The 16,652-nt window shown below is 52.0% G+C and overlaps 3 protein-coding genes across 4 annotated transcripts; all 3 read right to left on the bottom strand.

Annotated features, from left to right (window-relative positions):
- Window positions 1-659: 659 nt before the first annotated feature.
- AUNIP (aurora kinase A and ninein interacting protein) lies at window positions 660-4,363 on the bottom strand (the record flags this gene model as incomplete). The annotated part of the gene is made up of 3 exons (XM_082494235.1): window positions 660-1,833; window positions 3,649-3,784; window positions 4,271-4,363. The coding sequence occupies 3 exons, from the start codon at window positions 4,361-4,363 to the stop codon at window positions 875-877; spliced, it is 1,188 nt and encodes a 395-aa protein (XP_082350361.1). The 3' UTR covers window positions 660-874.
- Window positions 4,364-5,495: 1,132 nt separating this feature from the next.
- On the bottom strand, window positions 5,496-9,514 carry PAQR7 (progestin and adipoQ receptor family member 7). 2 transcript variants are annotated; one of them, XM_082494233.1, is made up of 2 exons: window positions 9,369-9,514; window positions 5,496-6,806 (listed from the first exon to the last, which is right to left on the bottom strand). In XM_082494233.1, exons 1-2 carry the CDS (start codon window positions 9,483-9,485, stop codon window positions 5,724-5,726), a joined length of 1,200 nt encoding a protein of 399 aa, XP_082350359.1. In that variant the 5' UTR covers window positions 9,486-9,514; the 3' UTR covers window positions 5,496-5,723. The 2 variants fall into 2 exon arrangements, with proteins under 2 accessions (XP_082350359.1, XP_082350360.1); XM_082494234.1 differs by lacking the exon at window positions 9,369-9,514 and adding an exon at window positions 7,682-7,710.
- Window positions 9,515-11,693: 2,179 nt separating this feature from the next.
- On the bottom strand, window positions 11,694-16,093 carry STMN1 (stathmin 1). Its single transcript, XM_082494248.1, has 5 exons — window positions 16,069-16,093; window positions 14,523-14,593; window positions 13,601-13,773; window positions 12,593-12,784; window positions 11,694-12,196 (listed from the first exon to the last, which is right to left on the bottom strand). The coding sequence occupies exons 2-5, from the start codon at window positions 14,533-14,535 to the stop codon at window positions 12,128-12,130; spliced, it is 447 nt and encodes a 148-aa protein (XP_082350374.1). The 5' UTR covers window positions 14,536-14,593; window positions 16,069-16,093; the 3' UTR covers window positions 11,694-12,127.
- Window positions 16,094-16,652: the final 559 nt, after the last annotated feature.

Here is a 16,652-nt window from a genome sequence, read left to right as displayed (position 1 = left end):
GTTGGTGAGACATGGCAGCTGCCACACGCAGATAAACCAATACTGACCGGTCGTTGGTGCAGCCCGCAGCGCTCACTGCTCCGCTCTTCACCTCAGCAGGGCCACACTGAGGGACTCAGCCTGAGGGCACAGCGCACTCCAGCCAGCTGTGTCCCCGCCTGTGAAAGAGCTGCAAGTCCACTGTCAGGATTGCAGTTCAGACTCACCCAGAACAGATGCGCTGTGACAATCCCTCCTCTTTGTCACAGTCTTCCTCGCTTTAAACCTCTGGTAAGTCTGGCAACAGCAGTTAAGTGCTGTGATCCCACCTGCAGCTAGCAGAGGCGCAGCTTTCACAGCTCCAGATGCACAAGCTGAAAAACATGAACTTCCCCTTGCTGCCACACACGCCAGCTGTCACGAAAAGGGGCTGGTGCAACCGCAGTCCGCAACTAAGCAGAATGCAGCTGAGCTGAGTGCTTCCTCAAGGCCGCTAAGGTGAAGCGGACGGTGTGGTTCCTGAGCTGAGTCTAGAAAACCTTTAAATTTGGACTTCAGGATCCTGAGAAATACAGCCATGTGGGCTTTCAGGCTGACCATGACATACATCAGCCCCAGGCAGTACCAAAGCCAGGCCTTAGCCACACACGGGCTGTAATCGTGATTGAAACAGTTGAACCATTACGAACATACGCCTTCAAAGTTTTATTTTTATTAAATCAAAATTTCAGAGAACAAAAAGGTCCTGCCTGTTGCATGGGTCCACTGCATGTGCTGGCTAGACCACACATACAGAAACAATGGGTACACTTAACTAATTCTGACTGCTTTCTTACAAAAAAAATGCTTTCATGAGGCTTCAGAAGAGGTCATTAGGGGACCCATTGAAGGTCACTTACCAGTGTTTAATCACTCTGTTCCCTTCCGAATCCTGCGTGAACAGTAAATCATAGCACACATCCAGCTGCTGCTCCCCCGGTTGGCTCAGGCTCCTGTTTGCAGCATGGCTGGACCAGCCCTGGTAGGGAGAGTTCGGCAGCTGCCTGCGAGCTCTGCCGCTGTCCTTGCGAGGAGATGGGAGGTTCTGGCCGTGGTGAGAGATTACTCTGTTCCCCTCGGAATCCTGGGTGAACAGCTGCCTGCAGGGACTGCTCAGCCCCCTCTTACTGCCCCATCCCTCCTCGGCTGAACCAGCACCAGCATTCAGGATGCGCTCCCTCAGAGGCTGTGCTCCAGCTGGTCTTTGTGGAGATGAATAGAAGCCAACAGCCCAGGTACCGTCCTCTGTTACAGTAGGATTTATATTCTCAGTCTCAGTGAAATCAAATAAAGAATTAACACTACTCGATTGATGTGGTTTCTTACTCTGGTTTGCACCAAGCCTTGGCTGGAAATCAAGTCTGGTCTGTGCCTCCTCTGGGAGTGGCTGGCCCTCTCGTTCATCTGTCCCACACTCTGACGTGACCCTGCCACGTGCTGAAACCGTTTCTCCAGCAAATAAATCAGACACATTTCTGTGAGCGATGATCCGATTGCCTTCTGAATCCTGGGTGAAGCTGAAGAAGCAGCGATCCTCTCCTGCCCCACAGGAGGCTTCACTCTTGCTGTGGGACTCTGCTTGTGACACTGAAGAGTCTGGCAAAGGAGTCAGTGAGGCTGGTGCTTTCTGTACATGGTGCTGGGGTGTACCCTGCACCATCCCCACCTCCACTCTGAACAGTTCTTTCTGGGCTTCCTCCATCTGTGGCAAAGCCAAAATCTTCACAGGGGAATCAGCCAAAGAAATACTTTTTTCTTTACAGTCTTCATTTGGGATGAAAGGAGATGGCCTGGTGTTTTCTTTGTCTTTTTCATCTGAAAACAATACAGATTTGGTTAAAGCCAGAGCTGGCACACACGTTTCCCAGGGTTAGTCACTACCCACAGCACCATTCCTTGATGCCTGACTCAGAACTACCCTTTGGAGGGGCCCTCCATCTCCTCACAACAATCTGCATTTGTGCTGCTGAGGCTGCGATGGAATGGCAGCCTAAAACGCTGGAGTAGTTCCAAAAAGTGAACTTCCCTCAAGTGAGATGCAAGAGCTGCGTCTCCAACTGTGGCAGTCTCCGGCTTCTCTGCCTTCCTCCTCTCAGCTTTCCAGGCAGTTCACCTAGGACATTCCCTTTAAAAGCAGCAGCTCAAGAGTAAAAAAAAAACCAAAACAACAACAAAAAAAAACACAAAACAAACAAACAAGTTTGTTTGTTTGCTCACAGTTTGTTTGTTTGTTTGTCCACAGTGAAACTTCTACAGCTCACCTTCAACACTGGAAGGCATGAATTCCCACATTTGCTTCTGAAACCATTTAATATAAAATCTAATATAACTTCTTAATATAAGAGAGCTCATCCTCAATTCAGGATATGCTAACAGAAAAAAAAAATACAACTAAGAAATACTCCAGCATCTTAAATCCTACAGCCCTCTGACAAACAGCAGCAGAGTTCAATGAATCCAAACACACACAGTGAATAAGAATGCAATTCGCTGAGGGAATCAAACGAAAACAAAGGAGAAAGCACACAACACATTAAAAAAGGGGAGGAATAATAAATTCAAAGCAAAAACCATCAGTGGCCCTGTCACAACACAAAAATTGTCAAATAATTAAATTGTACAATTTATGTAATGGTTCCTCCCATCTCTCTATTGCTAAATGAGTTCAGTGTTGATGAACAAGCCCTCACACAACTCACAATATACAAACAGCAACACAATCCTACACTACTGGTTTCTGCATCCATTTCTTTTCTCTCCATATTTGTTACTTTGAGACCCACAGACAAATCACAGTTTCTTGTATTCCAGAGCATAAAAGCAGCCTCAAAAGCTCAGAGGTCGTGAGCCGACTTAATTAGCTTAAATATTCCAGTTCCCTTGTGATTCCTTCATTGGTTCAGTTCAGATTAAACACTGCATTCTTTAGAAAAGGCTTTATCCAACCCTTCATAAAAAGCTTTCCTCGCACACCTCCTGTTGACTCCCCTTGTAGGGAGCTTGTTTGAACCAAGTAACATGAATTTTCACTTCCAGCTATAATTCCAAGGGTATTTAACTGACAATTTAGAGCTGCTACCGTTTGGAACAAACCTGGCATGTAACGCCCTGGACGCTGCACCTTCCCCAGGCAGGGAGAGCTGCCCACAGGACACAGCCAGGTTTGCTGCTCCTGCCCAGACGGCACCCTGTCCCAGCCCAAGCAGCGTTCCCGACTGGATTGTCCTTTGTGCAATACCAGCCGGCAACACAGAACTGGACATTTTGCTACCTGGATGGTTTGTATCAGCGCTTGGGCAGAGCCAGGCTTCCCAACGTTCCTCTGAAAATTCCAGTTTTGTAGGGAGTAATGCCTGCTGCGTTGTTTAGAGTCCAGATTGCTCTCCAGTGAAGACTGACTGTGACTGCTGTTACTTATACAGTAACACTCTTAACACTGTAAAAGGTGCCTGCATTTATATTAACCATCACAATAAAATTATTTCTGGGAATTCAAGCCTTTAACCTTCACCCTCTTCACTAGAAAATATATTTTTCTGCTTAGTAAAGCTGCCAAGAAATAAAGCGAGATGATTTCCTATTACAGCCTGAAACTACTTTCCTACAGGGGCAGAGGCTGTTCCACAGTACCTGTCCGCGCGCTGAAGAAGGCAGAGATGGTGGTTTGCTTGGTGCGTGGCTGAGAGGCGCTTGCCTGCGTGAAAGCGACTGAGGTGTGTTTCCATTCCAGAACTCGACTAGATGCCTTTGGCTTGGCTACCAGAGACTAAGTAGGGAAAGAAACAAGTGGAAACTGAACACATGCCATTAAAAACAATTCTACCCTTCTTCCAGCATCGTGGCACGGTTCCCACCTTTGTTAAATGCGTCAGCTCTCCCTGTGGCACCATCACAGAACGGCTGAGGTGGGAAGGGGCCCGTGGAGGTCACCTTGTCCGCCCCCTGCTCAGGCAGGGTCCCCCACAGCAGGATGCTCAGGACCAAGGCGGTGGGCTGGCCCGGCCCTGCCACAGCCTCCGAGCTCTGCCAACCCTAACCCGCCCCTCTGGCACCTCTTGAGACCCTTCTCCAGCGCACAGCCGGCCACTCCGGGCTCTCACCACCTCGGTACCCCCCACCCCGGGCAGCCACACGCTCCCTCGGAACGGGGACCTGGGCAAACCCCGCTTGGCAGCGCTGGAGGTGGCTGCAGCACCAAAACAACCGTCACCACCCCCCCCACCGGGCCAGGTCCCCCCGCGCCGAGCCGCACCTGCGCCGCGCTCTGCTTCAGACGGGCCATGTCCAGCCACACATCGCACGCACCGACGGGCCGGGCCGCGCCGCCTCTGCGCCTGCGCTTCATCCCCGGCAGCGGGCGGGCTCCGGGCCGGCGACCCCAGGGCTGAGCGGGGCGTAGACCGCCGGTGGAGCGGCGCCCGAGGGGAGCGGAGCGGGGCCGAGCCGGACGCTCCCTCAGGCGCCGGCGCCGGCTCCACCGCCTCTTCCCGCCTCGCGCTCGGGCCGCCCCCGCCCAACGGCCGCCAACGGCCACCGCGCGCGCTCGTGGTGAGGAGGAACCAATCCGAGCGGCGGAGCGGGATGAGCGGCAGGCGGAGCCCCGCCCACTCTGGGCCGTGCTCTACATAAGGCCCGGGGCGGTGGCGGCCCTCTGAGAGGAGTGATGGCGGCGGGTAGCGGGGCGCTGCGGTGGGTCTGCGGACAGGCGGCATCGCGTGGCCCCCGAGGTCGGGACCGGCTGCCTTGACCAGCGCAGGAGAGGGGTGGCTGGTGGCGGAGGCAGAGATACCAACGGGGGACGGGAAACAGGGGCTGCTGTGCAGGTGGGAGGGGGAGCAGCACATACACCTGGGTCTTTTCCTCTCTCTCCCCTGCCCCCAGCCCACCTGTTTGCAAAACCCAACCCCAGCCCCATCCTCCCCCAGCCCCTCTCACCTTGCCTTTACAAGTTTCAGGTCTGCCCTCTCTTCACACCAGGCTTTGTGCTTCAAACCGACAGAGCTGTGCCTGAGTCCAGGGCCTCATCCACCACAGAGGGTGCAGAGGTTCCCCATTACTGCCCCGGGGCTCAGCCTCCATCAGGTCAACCCCAATGGTGCCCTCTCTGTGTCCTAATGTGCTTTTACAGACAGGGTCCCTGCCTTTCTCCCGCCCAATGCTCTCACCAGGGAAGGGACAGGGCCCTGTCTCTGTGTGGATACCTCTGTACAACTCCCCAAGCCATATAAAAAGGCCCCAAAGGGATATTAAATTAATTTTCTACCCTTGTTTGTGCTTTATACAAGTTTACCCCAGTCTGTTTCCATTAGCCAGTGCTAATGGGGGGGTGGATGGCACCTCCTTACCTTCTGCTGTAAGACCTGGTAGCCTCCAAGAACCTTTCCCAGCCCACTGCTGTTCGGGTACAGGGCTGCAGCGTTTAACGACATTTTGTTCCAACTGTTTATTCAGATACGTGAATTAAACCAGTGTACCATTTCAAGAGCAAGCTGGAACTAATTCTGAATTTAAAAAAAAAAAAAAAAAAAAAAAGCATAAAAAGCAGCTCTTAACTTTCCCTCCCTACAGAGAGCACTGCCGAGTAACAGTTCGCAAAGCTTTACATTCCTCTTCTCGAAGTTTGTGGCCGGATTCATGCCAGCATCACCACAGATGGCTGCACATCAACCGTTTGGGTGAGCTCACACGCTTCTCCTTGAGGGCTCTTACTCTTCTTTGAAGCTCAGCTTGTTCTTCACCTTCTGGGCCATGTAAGCGGCTGTGAGGACAGAGCAGGTCACAGTGAAGAGGCATAGGGCAGAGAAGTTGTGTGCCAAATCACCCTGAAGAGTGGAATAGATGTGTCTCCTGGACTCATAGTCCAACACCACTGCCTCGATCTGCGCCAGCGTGCAGAGTACCAGGCACACGTGAAAAATTTGATGGCTCTGCCCGAAGAAGTGACATTTCCCAGGGAACCACTTCTCGGGGTAAGGGTGCGAGAAAAAAAAGGCACCGATGAGGAAGAACAGCACCTGGCATTTGTGATACAGAAGGGCTGGGTCAGCCTGCTCGGAGGAGGGTGGCGCGGTATAGATGCGGTGGACCACAGGGCTTATGTCCAGCATGTACGCCAGGCCGGAGGGCAACTCCTGGCAGAGCCGGCTCAGAAGGCGAGCAGACTGGTGGTACCGGTACTTGGCATAGCAGGAACCAGCGCAGGACAGCCACGCTAACAGGACAGCCATCGGCATGTAAAACCCCTTGATCTTCTCGTGCCAGCTTGGCTCAATGGCGTAGTAGTAGTGCCCCAGAGCACTGCCGTACTGGTAAATGGCGACCCCCACGTAGTCCATGAAGAAGAAGCTGTAGTGCCAGAACTCAGATTTGGCCTGCAGAAGGTGAGCAAGGGTGCTGAACGTCAGGTAGGTGATGGATGCCACAATGATGATGAGGAGGGGTTGAGCGTGCAGGTCCTGCCCAAAATCCACCCGCTGCGAGAGCTGCTGGAACCGCAGCAGCAGGATCAGTGCTGCCACCAGATGGGTCCAGACATTGATGGCCTCGTTGTGCTGCTGGAAGAGCGTCGAGAAGTAATAGCGCCAGGTCTGCTGCACCGGCCGGTAGCCGGTGTGGATGTAGGGCTTCCAGAAGACCTTTGGCACCTCCGAACTGCTGACAGTGGAGGGAGAGAGGGGGGTCAGCAGCTGAGGGACCTGCCGCACATTAATGAAGAGGCGGCTAAGCTTTTCGGTGACGACCGTTGCCATGATGCAGCTGAACTCTGGGTCCCTGCCACGCAAAACAACCTTTGGGATGGAAAGAAAGTTTTGCTGCTGGATTTAACAGTGACTTTATAAAAAAAAAAAAAAAAAAAAAAAATCAACAAGCAGGAGCTGTTTGAAAGCTTTGTCTGTTGTTTTGTTTTTGTTTTTTTGTTTTTTCCCCAAAGACATGTAAAATCACATGTGACTGGAGAATGGCCTCACTGTAGCTGAAATAAAAGAATCACCAAAAATAGTAATAGGAAGGAGGCTCAAGGGAGATTTAAAATCCCCCCTGGAGTGCCCCATGCTACACCGGCGACAGACTGTCTGGAGGACTACAGAGGTAGAGGACAGGAGTATGGGGTTAATTGATACAATAATTAACACACCAGGATGCGTCAGTTCCTAGCTCACCCCTTTCCCAGCAGTTTGGGAACTGGGAAACAAATGAAACATCCCAAACAAACTCCCCGCTGCAGAGGCGGCCCAGATTCTCCCCCTTGTAAACTGTTTGCAGTATCTGTCTTCAATAGTAACAACAAACCACGTTCCCACAAGCCCCGAGACGACCTGCTCTGCCTCATGAGTGGTACGTTTCAGAACACAAAAAACATCTGTAACGCCAGTAACAGAAGATGTAACTTCTGTGTTTAGAGGTTTTACCGTCTTTTTTCAGCTCCTGATTTTCCATGCGGCTTTGCACGAAAACGACGCAGCTCAAGTGAGTTCATCCTGTTGCATCACCGAGGTCCGGCAGCGTAATCTTTGCGAGCAAGCCTTTCCATATTTACATTTTTGAAGCCGCTGTCCTTACCAAGATAAAGGCAGCCATGCTGGCTTGTTCTGCCTTTTCACAGCAGCCTTAAAAACACATTTAACAGAACGCACTCGAAACGTGATTCCCCCCCTTTCTTTACCTGCTCTTGTTCAGACGAGTTCTGAAGAAAACAGCCCAACTCCCGTCCAGCTCCAGTGCCAATTTACGCCTCAACTCCTGGCAAGTGCAGTCATTTCAGGGACAGCTCAGACAGGAAAAGCTCTTCAAAGTTTGGGAACAGGAGGAGGAGGAGGATGAGACTGTTTATTTTAAAAATCTCTGTAGTTTCCCCATAAAAAGAGAGCAGATAGGTCTGTAACTCATGCCTGCCCGAAGCTGAGGAGTACAGATGCAGCTAAAAAACAGGCTGTTTGCTGCTCAGCTCCCCTCTTGAATGCTCTTTTCCCACCTCGCATGGTTAAAGAGGCCCCACGTCAAAACCAACCCGCCTGGATCAGGGCAGCACCTCGCAGCGAGCAGTCCTGACCCTTGCTTGGCCTCCTAAACCCTCCTGTAGCACTGCAACACGCGCGGGCTGCCAGTGAAAAATTAACTTCATAAACGTCTTCCGGATTTTGCAGCTACTGCACTGAACTGAAACAGCCTCGAGTCCTGCTGGGGAGAAGCGGGCAAAAGCAGAACTTCCCAGGTTAAGCTGTTTTGACAAAACTTGATGGGCAGTTCAGAAGAAACTGCTGCCCTGCTGCTGCCCAGAGAACTTGCCTGTTGTGCCAGGGTTGCCCACGAAGACGCCTGGGTACGCGGGGAGGGGGCTCAGCTCCAGACCACGTCCAAACTCGTCACAGCTGCCAGAAGACAAATTTCTATGGGAAAGGCATCCCTGGTTCTGCTCAGGCACAAGCAGCGGGAAGAAGCTGTGCTCAGCGGGGCCAGGCACGTGGCAGGAAAGGGAGCGGTGTTTACTTCAGGTCCTCCAAAACTTGTCGGAGCAGAACCTAGTTTGCAAAGCTGTTCCTAGCTACGAAGCCTTGAGCAACGCTCAGCTATGAAGGGAGCGCATCCTGCGCAGCGCTGGAAATCATTAATCTGGTTTGTGCTCTGAATAATAACCTCCGCGCACCTACAAGATGTCAATAACGTTGCCTCAAACGCCTGTTATTTCCTATGGAGTATTTCCTTTCTCAACCAGCATCCACCCATCCTGCTGAATTTTTTCTCAATGATACAGACTCAGCCCCCAGCTGTTTACATCCCTGCCTGCTCCTGCGCACACGTCCATCTTTAGCCTTTTAAAGCACGAATACATCTCTTTCAAGCGATGACCGGTTTCTTCCCAGCACAGACTCACGGAGTCCCTGCGGTACGTGAGAAACCAGGGTGTTTTTGGCGGTTGGGCTCCAGGACCCGCACCCAGGCAGCCTCTCCTTCCTCCCGGCAGAGCAGCCCTGCCAAAACCCCTCTGGGGCACCCAGGGATCGATACCCCCCCCCGGTGTGCATATAGGGGAGTATTTCAGGCCACGGCTGCAGCTGGAGGTCAGGGTCGGTGGGACCGTGCCCTTCCCCTCCCGCAGCCCCAACAGGACCTGCTGCTCCCCCGGGAGCCCCCCCCCCCCCCCGGCCAAGGCACCTGCCGAGCCCACCGCAGCTCCGCTCCCCGCCGCCGAGCCCCGCAGAGGCCGCCCCCTCCCCCCCCCCCCCGCATCCACACCGGGACCGCCGCCGCCGGAGGCCTCCGCGCCCGCTCACCCCCGGGGATGCGCCGTTTCCCCATCCAGCGGCTCGCCCCGCCGGCCGCGGGCTGGGCTTCTCTCTTTAATGATTTACCTGCCACAGATCGGGAGGATAATCAGAGCGGCGGGGGTAGCCGCCCCCGGCGCAGCCCCTGCCCATGGCCGAGCGGGTTCCAATCGCTACTTCTCCAATTTCCCCTACCACACCCATCGGGAGGCTTTGCAGTTGCTTTTGTGACTTGCTGCCGCATGGTGGGCTGTCTAGCCTAGGAAATACAGCTCTGGAGCTTTTGTCTTAGTTTTGTCTTTTTTTTTTTTTTAAACCAACCTATTTATAGTCCAGCTATTATTTGTTCTCCTGCCTGAGCACCATCTCCATGCTAGTTTTTCCCCTCCTCCTCTTACTCCCTTCTCACATCACTACCATCCTCTCACTATTTGCATTCCCCAATCTCATTCCCACCCCTCAAAAACCTTCCATCTCCTCCCCAGCAGCTCGCAGAGGAACTGGGCTCAGACCCCGTGCATTAAGCTCCAGTTAAGCGTAATGCAGGCAGCCACGTAAAGCAGAACTCAGACAAGGGAACAGAAGGCCCCAAGCTGAGATCTGACAGCTCTGGCAAGTCAAAACCTCACATTTAACATCTCTTTGTGCTCTTAACGCCATTTGGGGTTTGGCAGTGCTGTCATCCTCCTCCCCACCCCTTGAAGAGATGGGGGGAAAACCCTCCACACAGGATTTGGGACACTTGGTCTTGTCTCAGCAGGTAGAGAAATACATTCAAAGAAAGACCTGACTTTTTTTTTATTGCTACTTATGCCTGATCTTGCATATGGGATCTGAGCCAGCGATCACTTAAACCTCCATTATGTAGCACAAGATATTCTTTTGTGAGCGCATTATGTAGGGGTTCAAGCCTTTGTCTCAAAGTTCAGCTCTGTATCCCCCTGTCCTCCCCACTGCCCCACGCTCTCAGCTTACCCAACATCAGTGTGTGCCATTAAAACCCCCAAACTTGCACTGCCCCCACTGCAGACAGGCAGTTGCTCCCCAACAGGTAGAAGTACAGTCTCTTACCTTAAATTATGAAGTATCATAATGCTTCTGAAAATCCGTCAGGGAAAGGGTCTGACCCCAGCCTTCCACTGCACCGAGCCTGGCTGTAACTCACTGCTCTTCTTTCATTCAAAGAGTATATCAGCTTTGGGTCAAGTACAACTCTGGTGCAAAAGTGTTAAGTGTGATACATGAAAGCTTTCTAAACTGAGGTTCCTGCTTTAGCAAGCCCCAGAAGACGGGCCAAGTGCTCCAGGACTCAATTAGCCCCTTAAAATAAATTCTGTACCAGCTTTTCCATCCTCAGAACACATCACCTGTCACCAACTCTGTCACTGGGGCAGTGCCAGATGCTCCAGGTGTGGAGATAACCCGAAAACAAACCTGGCAGCCAGGCCTCAAGATCAAGGGCACAACTGGGGGAAGGTAGGACCGAGTGTCCCTCAGTGAGACCAGCACCACCAAGTGGCATTAACAGAAGCTGTGACACCCACAGCTTCCCTGCTCTGAGGGAAGGCACTTAAAGCCATACTTCAGACCGTGGTGTTTATACTGAAAAAGATGGCAACCTTGTCTTTACCGCAGATCGGCATGAGTACCTGTGGATGTCCTTACAGGAAGGATCTGGATTGGTTTGGCTTTTTTTTTTTTTTAAGGCACCTGTACAACACAGCAACTCTGAACCCAATCCACCTAAAAAGCATCTTTCCTCAGAGCACAAGTACAGCCATATTCATTTCTCACACCCCAGAAAGAACAAAGATGATACACATCTCGTTGTGGGAAGGAGTTAATCTTCAGACTGGCCCTGTGGCACAGCATACAATCCCAACATACCTGCGGCACACACCAAAACAAGAGCAAGTCTTATCCCCAACAGCACTTTCAATTGGGGCAGGCTCACCAGCCCAGCACAGAACAGGTTTCCAACTTTTATGCAGGAAGCGGTACACAAGTCACCATTCAATAGCACAAGTCATCTTCTAGAAACCCTCACCAAAAAAAAAAAAAACAAAAAAAAAACCCACCACACACACACACCACCAAACCAACTCCAAGGCTCAGATCAGTCATGTGGTAACAAGGACTTGTTTGTTGAAGTGTCAGCATCCAAAGGGAGGTGGTTCTGAACTCTTTTTAACAAAAACACACAACAGCTGACCACTGCTGAGGTGTCAAAACAAAGCTCCGATTGTAAAATTAAGACAATGAGTGCACTCTAAGGGAAGGCAGCCACGCAGCGTGCCCAGGGGCATAAGGAGAAGTGCTGCTACAGCCCTTTCCACCAGCACAGGGTAAGGATGGCTCTTGCAGCCAACTGATTTTTGTTGTTTCTCATATCATTTTCAGAAGTAATTCTCATGATAACAGCACTGTGCAGCTTTATTTAGTCACTCAGTTACAGCAGTATTTTAGCAGAGTGGGACAGTCAGATTTTTGAAGTGTAACAGATATTCAGCATGGAACAGTATACTACATATTCCTTTCACAATGTCTTACAGAGCTGATACAGTACTAGCCATCAACCCAGTAGCAAGCGCACTGGAGTAGAAAAGGATGCAACAAGAAGATAGCTACACTGGAAAGACAACACTTTAGAAAAGTGAAACATGTAAGGTCTCCCCTCTAGCCCCCAAAGCAAGTGTACAGTTTGGATCTAATTTTACAGTTCTACATCAGTTTCTAGAAACTTAAAAAAAAAAAAACCAAACAAAAACAAAACCAAAGATAAAACCACTGGCCAGTACAGTCTTTGGATATTTAGAGGAGGGGGAGAGTCAGTTTCCAGAATTAAGTCAGTCGGTTTCAGCCTCACCGGGGTCTTTGCCTTCTTTGTTCTTTCGAACCTCTTCAATATGCTTGTCCTGAAAGACAGAAGACAGCAGCAGGGAAGCAGTTAGCTGTCCGGGCGCAGAGGGGCAGTGCTCCAGGCCGGCAGAGCAACCCCCTGCTTGCTTCCCACCCCCCAGCTCACAGCAGGAACCCATGAGCGAGGGCTACAGGATGAAGCTTTACAAGAGAGATGCTGCTCTAACTCCATCCATCCCCCCGCCCCCAAGAGGAGGGTTCCAGCAAGGACTTTTGCAGATTTAATAATCTTTCAAGATTAGACCACCACAGAACTTCCAAGGATGTCCATCTATTCACAGTACCTCCCCCCGCCCCACCCTCACCCCCCATTTACTTGGCTTTATTTCACCAGTTATCAAAGGAGTATGGATAATCCCTCCCCCAAAGGGGAACTGGGACTCTACACCCACCTTCTCCCTCAAGCGTTCCAGTTTAGCAGCCATTTGTGCCTCACGGTTTTCTTTGTTAGCTTCCATTTTGTGGGTCAGCTTCTCCTCTGCCATTTTGCTGAAGTTGTTGTTTTCTTCAATTGCTTTCTGAAGCACCTCTTTTTCATGCTCCCTTTTCTCAGCTAGCTGCTTCAAGACTTCTGCCTCATGAGACTAGCAAAAGAGAGGATGCCCACTTTGAACATAAACCACATGAACTACACAGACAACTATAGTTGAGCTGCTCACAACTCCCGAGAGAAAAATATCTTCTGCTATTTTACTGGAGAACTGCGTAACTTTGCGATGCAGGACAGAGCTCCCTGGTGCTTCCACCACCCACATAACCCATATTTCACCATTACAAACTACCAGGAAAGTTAAGTTTCTGTTATCACTTGCAATTCCCATTAAGTGGGATTTTTCTGGAAAAAAAGAACTTTTTTTTTTTACATTAACATTGATAAATGTTTCCTAGAAGATTCTCGCTTCTCAGAATGATGAATCGCTGTGATTCACGTCACACAGGAGGCTGCACTTCAGTTAGTAAGCCTCTGCACAGCCAAGAGCTCCAAGCTACATCTCAACAGCAAGGTCTTACAACAAGTCAGACAAACCTTCTCATTACAGATTCACCACTACATTTTTCTAAGAGAAAATGGATCTGTTATTATGTTAAAGACAAGAAAAAAAACAGCTTCTTCATGAAAGAAGATCACCACTCAATTAAACATTTTCTCCCGTTTTTTCATGTGACCATTCCAGATCACTTTGGGAACAAAGGCATGGCCTTGCAGACCATAATAAAGGTTCACCAGAGCTCCAGATATTCCAACAAAGTTCAATTACAATTTGATTTACCATACACAAACTGCTGATCACTTGACCCTAGCAACAAGTAAATTAAAAAAAAAATAACAAAATACTAAAACCAACACAACTTGCACGGACTGGTTGAGCAGAGCTCACTTAACCTGTTTTAAAGTTTACCTTGCGTCTCTCTTCTGCTGCTTCCAACTTCTTCTGAATCTCTTCCAATGACACATCCTTCTTCTTTGGGGGAGAAAGAGGGAATTCTGGGACTGCTTCTTTTGAGCGAGGACTGAGTATCAGCTCAAAGGCCTGCCCAGAAGCACGCTTTTCCAGTTCCTTCACTTGAATATCTAGGAACATGGGAAAAAACACACAAACAGTGTTTTAAAGCCAGGAACTGGCTAAGGTAACTTGAACATTCAAAAACTCAACACCACAAGGCTCACTTAGGGACACAGCATCCGAGTCAACAGTTCCGATGTAAAGCAGCAGCACTGCCATTCAAATACGTGGCAGGAAATTTTGTTTGCAATTCTTCCTTGATAGGACATTACACAAGCACCCAATATTTTATTTTAGGCATTAATATCCAGCATCATGAAAGCAAGTTTATCAGCACTTCAAATGAAAAAAAAAAAAAATAATAATTCTGTCTCCCATGACAAGTCTGAGGAAGAATTCAAGGTGTTCACTTAAGACCTGACACAGCCAAGAGCTGAAACCAGTTTTCAAAGAAATATGTAAGCCAGTGTTCTCTCTTCAAACACCTCTGAACAGGCACGTCAGCCCTGCAGTGTCAGTTGTACCAGCACACACCAGTTTTGATCACCAAGACGCCTAGATGATAGTCAGCTCTGTTAGCAGAGCAGATGGCATGCAGATGAGCTGAAGCCCATCTGCCAACAACCTCATCTGAGAGGGCTTTTGGTATGTTTTCACAAGCACCCAGTTTTAACAGCTTCTCCAAAGCAGCCTAGGGATGGGGAAAAAAGCATGGTGATGACAGTTTATTTTACTGTATTAGATTTTTAAATTATTTCTGAGGAAATTAAGAGAACAAAAAAAGACACAAGATCATTTAGTACATAATACTACATACCAGAAGTAGCCATGACCAAGAAAATATGACTCTAGAAGCCAACTCTGGGAGAGCTTCAATCGGTTGGATTCCTAGATAACAAAGAGACATGCCACTGAACATTAAATACATGAATTTTATTTCTTCTAACTCCTAATAAAAACTGCTAAGCGTAATTAGACCTGCTGAACAAAAGACAGCCGGGTGGGTTACTGCAGTCAGTAATTCCAGTCAGTCTGTGAGGCTGAGGCTGATGTACATTGCTAGGAACAGCAGAAATGCTCTGTTATTGGGGTTGCAGGATCTGCATGTAGGACTGCATAACCAGGCATTCCGAGTCCTTGTTTTACTCCACCGTAATTAAGATATGCAAACAAAGAGTCCCATTTTACCATTAAGTCAGCAGCGTATGGTTCTATGGATATTTCACCAATATTGCACATAGCAGATATAGCTCTCTGAAATAAAATACAGCACACAACGGGCCAGCAGAGCCAGAATGCCTGCTACGACCGAAAGATCTTAAATGCGCACATTGACCTAATTTAAAATTTTATTTGTGCACGGAACCAGATGCTGTGCATCACGACAGACAGGCAGCACGCACGCTGCCCAGCACCTCTTGTTATAAGGGGACACAATAAAAAAAGAGCCATAAAAGGCCCTAAAAACCCCAAAAGGAGGATTATTTTTTTCCCAGGTTTTAAGCTGTCGACGAAGCGGAGGCTGGGTGGGTGCGCCGCCCCAGAGCCGCACGGACGGGCGCTAGGACCGCGCACCCACCCGGACCTCAGCGGTACCGCCCCACCCGCCGCCGACCAATAGGAGCCGAGGCGGAGGCCCCGCCCCCTTCCTAACCGCACCGAATTCAAACCGCCGGGGAAAGAGCGAGCGGGAGCGCGCGCGCGCCCGCGCGCGGGGGGCTCGAGGGAAGGCGGGGCTAACGGTAACATCCGGGCACCTGCCGCCCCCCGCCGCAGGTGCGGGCCCCCGCCTCCACCTCGGGGTGGGGGGGTGGGGGGTAGGGAGGGGGGGCGACGGACGGGAACGGACCCTCACCCCGCCGCCGCCAAACGGGGCTCAACGGCGGGTCTCCGAGCTCGATGGCGTCGGGGCGCGGCCGGGCGCCGCCCCTTCCCCACTAACAATGGCGGGGTCCTGTCAGCGAGGGGAGGGGGCGCCGCCGCCAGAAGGGCGTCACCCCTCACACAGCGGCTCCCGGGACAATAGACACCCCCTTTTCCATCGGGAGACAACCCCCACCCCCCCACCCATTGTCTCCCGCAGCCCCTTCCTTTTGTCACCGCGACGCCCCAGAAGCGGGCGGGGAGGGCGCGACCTCCCGCCAGGAGAAGGGACAAAAGGGACCGGCGCGGGGCCCCCCGACCGCCCCCCTCGCCCTGACAGCCCTCCTCAGCCCCACCGCCGCGGAGAATGGACCTCCGCGAACCATCGCCTCCGCCTTCATCGACACCCGAAGGGCCGCCCTAGTCCCGGGTAGCCCGTGGGGACCCGCCCCGGCCCCGGGTGGCCCGCGGGGGTCGTCCCGCCGCCGCCGCGTACCCACCTGCCCGCTCCGCCGCTCCGGTCACACTCCGCTCCCGCCCGCCCCGCCGCGCACAAAAGCGCCAAACAAAGGCACGTGACCCGCCCCGCCCCGCCCCTATTGGCCGAGCGCGGCGGCACGTGCCACCCGCCGGGGGGGCGGGAGGGGGGGGGGGTTGGGCGAGGCGAGGGGCGCGCGACCACCACCCCTCCTCCCCGCTGCCGCCCGCTGCATGCCGGGAAACGTAGTCCGCCATGGGCGGGCGGTGGCGGCGAGGGGCGGCGACCCCCGCGGCCCGGCGGGGACCGGGCGGAGGGTGCGGGACCTCCCCGCGACGCCTTTCGTCTCCGCGGGTCGCCCCGGGGCCGTGCGGCCCCCAGCGCCGTGCTCTCCCTCCACGCCCTGGTTGGTGGTGAGACTCCCTTTGTCTCCCACCCCGGTGGTGGAGAGGAGTGGGGCCCCGTGGTGGCCTCCTTTGGTCAGGGTCGCCGGTCTCCTCAGGGGCATTCGGCAGGAGCGGAGCCGTGGCTTGGATAGTCACCTTGGCACTGGCCACTTACCTCAGGGCCACGGTCACCGTGAGGCCACGGTCACCTCAGGACGAT

This window comes from Vanellus vanellus, assembly GCF_965231255.1.
Source record: "Vanellus vanellus genome assembly, chromosome: 22".
Taxonomy (NCBI): Eukaryota; Metazoa; Chordata; class Aves; order Charadriiformes; family Charadriidae; genus Vanellus; species Vanellus vanellus.
This window is presented reverse-complemented; position numbering and strand designations above follow the sequence as displayed.